We start from the raw sequence: 6,913 nt of genomic DNA on the forward strand, positions 1-6,913 counted from the left end.
GGTGAAGATCTCCTTCGCCTCCTCGTAGGAGCTTTCTCCTCCACACACTCGCGCTCCACATCGCCTCTCTTCAGCTCCTCAAACAGGAAGTTGCGCGACGACTGCGGCGGAGGAAGACGCTGGCCTCAGGTCTGCCCAGGAACACTTCTCCTTCACACGAAAATACAGAACAAGAACAAACCTGAGCTCGATGAAGACATTACAACTGAGAAAAAAATGTTATCAGCACTTACTTTGATAGTTGATAAATGTTTAAGTTATTCTCAAGCAGAAAGGTGAAATATTTGATCGTTCCAGGTTCTCAAAGGTGAGAATTCGTTGCTTTTCTTGGTCTCACATTGCAGTAAATGTAATATTTTGGGGCTTTTGACTGTCGGTCGGGCAAAACAAGACATTTCCGCTATAAGATATTATGATGCATATTTTAAACTGTTTTTCTGAACTTTATAGACAAAATGATTAATCGTAAAAGATTAATCCATAATGAAAATAGTTTTTTTGTCCTTTCTTTTGTAAAAGAAACACAAACACGCTAACGTTAGCATCAGCGTCATCGGTTAGAAGCGGATCGCAGAGCTGCTAACTGAACTTCACAGTGGACACAAACGAACACGTGTCCTTTTCAAAGATGGAAGCAGAAGAAGAAGAAGAGCTTTTGAAGGAGAAGAAACCGAGGACTGACCTCCAGGAAGCCCAGTGCATGCTGGGATGGAAGCGATGAGGAGTCGTAGGAAGAAGAGCAGCTTCTTTTCTCTGCTGACGGACGCCATGTTTGTTCTGATCAAAGGTCAGAAACACTGAAAACACAGAAACCCCTCTCTCTCTCTCTCTCTCTCTCTCTCTCTCACACGTGGTACAAATACTGCGCAGGCTGACTCCAGTCCTTAAAGACCTGGATCAGGTTCTTCTTCTGCTTTTAAACACTCAGCAGCTTTGGTTATTCAGCTGAGAGATTTCTGGATTTCAGTTTTTTCTCTGAGTCAGGGTTTGAAGTGGGCGGACTACCTCCATGCACCAATCAGGATTGAGCAACACAACTGTTTCTCCCCCAAAACTTTAAACTTCAACCATTGATTGTTTTTGCAAAGATTAGAGGGGTCTGACTTTTGAAAGCAGCGCCCTCTCGTCTGAAGGGATTTTAACATCACCTGCGCTGGTCAGTGATTTAAATCCCGTCTGAAGCTCGTATGCGGGTCATTTTCTGCTCCCACCACAGGAATAGTTGCAGCCACAATGACCTCCTGTGTGTCCGTTAACTGGCCGCTCCTCCGGTAGAGAAAATCCCGTACAGTCTGACGTCCTTGTATTTTAAGTTAATTATATTTAAGTTAATAATACTGCATTTAATCAGCTGAGGGTTTGTGTTGTTGCTAATCTGACTGATGGAAACAAGCCAACACACTAATTGAGAACCAGTATGACAACAGAACCAATTAAAGCCATCATGATCAAATTAGCACCAATAGATACCGACACTATCACTGGATGACTTTGATACTGGAGAATCCTTAAAAACACGAAGGTTCTCAGGTTCTGCAGCGTGTTCTTCTTGTGATTTCTTAGTGGATTTACGGACGTTTATTCTGGATGGATATCGGAGGTGATGGTTTCTCAGGAAGAGTAAATCACACTGAATGATCCAACATGTGTTTCATGTCTGTGTTTCAGATCTGACTGACTCTGAGAAGGATCTCTGAGTTAAATGAAGAACGTTAACACCTTCGCACAACATGTGAATTCAAATGTGGTAAATTGGTAGAACTAGTTTAATTAGTCGTTTGCATCGATTTAAATCTTAATATCTTTATGGAAACCCTGATACGACACAAGAGAAAGTTGTCGTTTTGATTTGCCAAACTGCAAAGAAAAGAGATGGTAAAGTTTATCCTGATGTCTAATGATTCAAACACATTATACAGATTATACACATCCAACAGTTATTTTATAGATTCAGATTACTTTAGAAACATTAGCTTCTATGGTGAACTGCTAATAACAACCTTTATTTTCATAACCTGTTTCATGTGGGGTGGCGATGGCACAATGGATAAGATGACTTAAGATCACTGGTGTGAGAGACCCGGGTTCAATCCCCCACTGTGATCCATCCACCATTGTGTGTCCAGAGGCGTGCGACCTCTGACATGTCTAGCAATTGTAAGTCGCTTTGGATAAAAGCGTCAGTTAAATGTGAGTGAAGCTGGTAAAGGTCAAATAGAAGTATTGATGGAGATTCAGCAGGTCTTAACCTAATCCCTAAATCTTACAAATGCTTGGAAACCTTTTTAGCGACTTAAAAAAACATAATTAGCAGCATTCAAATGGGATTAATCATGTAAATTTAGTATTGAGAGCAAAAACACTCAACAAAGGATCAAAACATTCAAATGATGATTTTATTTTTTATGAGCAAAAAGCAGACATGTTGTATTTGTTAATTAAAGTCCTTAAAATAAAAATAAGACAACAGGAAAAGGATAAATAGGTTTCTTAGTGTTGGTCAGTTTTTATCTCACCTGAAGCCCTTTGTAATTATTCCATAATGTGAACAGTTCAAATCACACAACAAAAGATCATTAAAGCACAGTGAAGGTAAATAAAAATAACAGATTTTCCTCATTAAATAATAAAGGCACTGGAATAAAAGCTGTACGTTCTCATTGTTGCGTTTGTGAACAGGCTGCAGTTCCCCTCCGCTCCTCCAGGGGGCAACGCTGCTCTCACTGCATCTCCTTCAGGATGTCGGGGATGAACTCCTGGGCGTTCCTCAGTGCGTCCTTCCACTCCTGCGGGATGACGTCTCCGCCGTACGACCCCCCCGCCCCAGCAGGGCTCCAGCGCCGCCCGCGGTTACAGTTCTCACCTGGAACACAAATATTAACAAACGCATGTTCAACCGAACCCGATGATCAGACCGAGTGTCCCTTTTGTTGCCTTTTGACATCCAGTAAATTACCTCCACAGTTGGTGTTCGCCAGGATTCCTCCTCTGGGGTCGTCGTGAAACTCGTGAGCCAGATAAAACAGGCTGGACAGAGCTCCTGCGGGTTCAACAACAAACACGGCTCACAGTTACTTTTCTAACACGCCTCTGCCTGTAGCGATCGTGTGCTGCCAGAATGGACTTGAACCTTTGGTGTAGCAGGCAAGACCGAGGTAGTTCACGGCGCCCTGATGGACCTTCAGACGCTCCTCAGAGGACGCCGGAAACCTACAACACAAAGACAGTTTCATTTCTGAACAGCGCGAGGAGGCCTGGTCTCTTTCTCCATCAGTAGGAGGCTACGTTGTATAAAGGCGCCGACAAAAAAACTGAACTTGTCTTTTCCTCCCGCGATTCAAAGTATTTATTTTATGACCAGTGTGTGCAGAGCAAAGTGTCTGAAAAGGCCCTTTAAGAGGTGGATGCATAATTCAGCAGAACAGCTGATGAAGGCTTCCTGCTCAGATTTGCATCCACCTCTCAGCACAAATGAGCGTTAGCAGCCGTGAGGTGCAGAACTCTGCACATCACCGGCACTGTGCCTCCATGTTGTTAGAGAGTTTGTGATTAGACGGCTGCGTGCAGACGCAGAGGGGCGGGGCAGCGCGGTGAGGGAGAGAGACGAGCAAACGCTGGCAGAACTCAACATCAAACTATATCACACAATGTTCCCCTGCTGCCTGATAGATCCCACTGACAGGTGTCACTGTGACTCACGATGTTACGGCTGGTCCTGTATTTACGCTGCAGGCAGAGAGCGGTCACTACAGAACAAAAGAGTTTTCTCAGCGTTCGGATTCATTTTTACAAGTTTGTTTAAAAACTTTAAATTTAGTTTGATTATTAAGTAACTATGAAAAATCAAATGCTGATTAAATTATAATTTTTACAACTTGTGTTGTGATCAAACTCCCAGTCGGCTGCAGGTCTTACGAAACGCTCAGATCAGATTTGGGACTTTTGATTAATATCTTGCACTGTAACTTTAACTGTCCTCTTTTTAAATAAAATAATTTTAAATAAATGTCTTTTTATTTCCCTGTGTTGCTTTTATGTTTTGTGTAAAGTGCTTGTTGTTAAAATGTGATAAACTAATCAACTTGCCTTTCTATGGACATTAACACGGTTACGTTTTTGCAGAACAACTTGCAGACTACAAGATACTGCACATGTTCTCTGTGTGTGTTTGTGTGAGGATACTGTTCATCTTCCTTATGAATATAATTTAGTTTTACTGCCTGTTCCGTATAACGTCTGTGCGTAGTGTGGAGGAGCTACAGCTGCAGGTCAGCTGAACCCTGAACCTCTCGTTTCGATACTTAAACTTCTCAGCAGTCCTACTGAAAACACGTCAAACCCTCCTCCTCTTCCTCCTCTTCCTCCTCCTGCAGACACATGTTGGAGACAGTCGTACCTGGCGGCCTTGCGGCTGTAGCTCTGGCAGGTGTCCCAGGCGTCCAGCCTCCTCAGAGCGTGCTCGGCCTGCTGGCGGACGCCGGCTCCGCCCAGTACGGCGTGCAGCGCCCGGCTGTAGATGGATACGTACTCGGGCACCTTCGGGTGGGGGTGAGTGAGCTTCACAAACTCTACTGCTGCTGACACCTGAAGATGGAGGAGGTTAAAGGTCAGACAGGACGCTCTGATACTACATTTACTCAGGTACGGGTTAGATAACTGCTTGACACCCACAGCTTGCTCCTCATTGGCTGAGGCGGACAGCAGAATGAAGGGGAGGATCATAGGAAGGCAGCCGATGGCGTCCAGCTGGCTGTCGGCGGACGAGGAGCTCAACAGCTGCCGGGAGCGATTTTCTGCAAACGTCAGAACCTGAAACACCCAGAGCGAATAAAAACAGAGTCTGAACACAGCTGATCGTTCCACAGGGTGCGTTTATTTTACCTGACAGGGCGAGGTGGGTCTGCTGTCCTGCCAGGCAGCGAAGAACGAGCGGTGGAAGGACTCTGCGTAGGTATCGTGGTGAGAGCCGGGTGTGGTCAGGAAGTGGACGTAGTCCGACAGAACGGCGGCTCGAGCGTCCGGCTGAGAGACGTCGCTGAAACGTCCGGCGATGAGCGAGCGAGCCGCTCGGAGAGAACAGAGGACGTTCAGGGTGTTGTCACCGGCCTGAAGACCTGCAGACCAGAAACACAGACTACTGAAGACCTGCAGACCAGAAACACAGACTACTGAAGACCTGCAGACCACAAACACAGACTACTGAAGACCTGCAGACCAGAAACACAGACTACTGAAGACCTGCAGACCACAAACACAGACTACTGTAGACCTGCAGACCAGAAACACAGACTACTGAAGACCTGCGGACCAGAAACACAGACTACTGAAGACCTGCAGACCACAAACACAGACTACTGAAGACCTGAGGACCACAAACACAGACTACTGAAGACCTGCAGACCACAAACACAGACTACTGAAGACCTGCAGACCACAAACACAGACTACTGAAGACCTGCAGACCAGAAACACAGACTACTGAAGACCTGAGGACCACAAACACAGACTACTGAAGACCTGCAGACCACAAACACAGACTACTGAAGACCTGCAGACCAGAAACATAGACTACTGAAGACCTGCAGACCAGAAACACAGACTACTGAAGACCTGCAGACCAGAAACACAGACTACTGAAGACCTGAGGACCACAAACACAGACTACTGAAGACCTGAGGACCACAAACACAGACTACTGAAGACCTGCAGACCACAAACACAGACTACTGAAGACCTGCAGACCACAAACACAGACTACTGAAGACCTGCAGACCAGAAACATAGACTACTGAAGACCTGCAGACCACAAACACAGACTGCTGAAGACCTGCAGACCACAAACACAGACTACTGAAGACCTGCAGACCAGAAACATAGACTCCTGAAGACCTTAAAAACCTTTTCACAGTACCTTGATGATAGTGGACTGAGCCTTTGGAGGACTTCCACAAGTTCAGTTTATTGTGGAGGATCACGTTACCGACCACGTCAGGCCACTTGGCGCCGGACGACCAGGCGGTCCGACCGCTGCCGGCTGCAACAAACAAACAAACAGGAAGAATAATGAATTACAATAATACGAACAGCTGAATCTGTGGTCGTCTTCCAGAACTTTCCAGGACCATAAGGCTTAAAGAGCTCCAGGTTCTCCTACCGGTGTTGGAGAGGCTGAGGATGCTGGACGGGTGTCTGTCTCTGGGCGAGCGGAAGCCAGATATCCAGCCCCCAAAGTCCCTCTTGATGTCGTCGATGTCGTAATACCAGTGGACCGGCATCGACATGGAGTCGGCCGCACACATCGCCCACAGCGCCTCGCTGACCGCACGCCGTACCTGAGCCATCTCACCTGAGGAGGAAGGTTTAAACTCTGCTCTGCTCGTGGAAACTAATTTACATAAAAAAATTCTTTGTGTTACTCGAAATGTTCAGATACTGAAACTTACGTACAAAATATTATCTTATTTGTTTTGATTCTTTATTGTCAAATATGATTAATTATTATCATTTTATTTTGTTGCTTTTGATCTGAAGAATTGTTTCTGAATCAATCACATAATAATATAATATAATATAATATAATTTATTAAATACAAATTAAGATTTATTATCATAACAATATTTATATATATATATATTTTTTAAATCAATGAAATGTTATTTTATGTGTCAGCAAATAGACATTTCAGTATAATACCTTTTAACACTTGGCTGCGTTTCAACAATAACCAAGACAAATATAGAAAAACAAATAAATAATTAAAGCTAGGATGGTGCAACAAAGGTTCAGCAGTAACGCTCATTTTAAGAGAGTATAATGTCTACATGCTATACTATGATAAAAAGCCTGAAGCAGCAGCAGAACGTGGTTTTCTTGTGAGTCCTCACCTGTCGCGGAGCAGCTCGACCCGCAGCG

The 6,913-nt window shown here is 44.7% G+C and overlaps 1 protein-coding gene across 1 annotated transcript; it reads right to left on the reverse strand.

The window, feature by feature from the left end:
• Positions 1–2,374: 2,374 nt before the first annotated feature.
• On the reverse strand, positions 2,375–6,904 carry LOC119884100. Its single transcript, XM_038694571.1, has 10 exons — positions 6,886–6,904; positions 6,695–6,708; positions 6,155–6,385; positions 5,912–6,034; positions 4,882–5,114; positions 4,672–4,809; positions 4,397–4,584; positions 3,131–3,210; positions 2,957–3,040; positions 2,375–2,863 (listed from the first exon to the last, which is right to left on the reverse strand). Exons 3-10 carry the CDS (start codon positions 6,339–6,341, stop codon positions 2,721–2,723), a joined length of 1,176 nt encoding a protein of 391 aa, XP_038550499.1. The 5' UTR covers positions 6,342–6,385; positions 6,695–6,708; positions 6,886–6,904; the 3' UTR covers positions 2,375–2,720.
• Between the last annotated feature and the right edge of the window lie 9 nt (positions 6,905–6,913).

Source organism: Micropterus salmoides, unplaced genomic scaffold (genome assembly GCF_014851395.1).
Source record: "Micropterus salmoides isolate LMB-PRFRI ecotype aquatic unplaced genomic scaffold, ASM1485139v1 Ms_hic_scaffold_318, whole genome shotgun sequence".
NCBI lineage: Eukaryota > Metazoa > Chordata > Actinopteri > Centrarchiformes > Centrarchidae > Micropterus > Micropterus salmoides.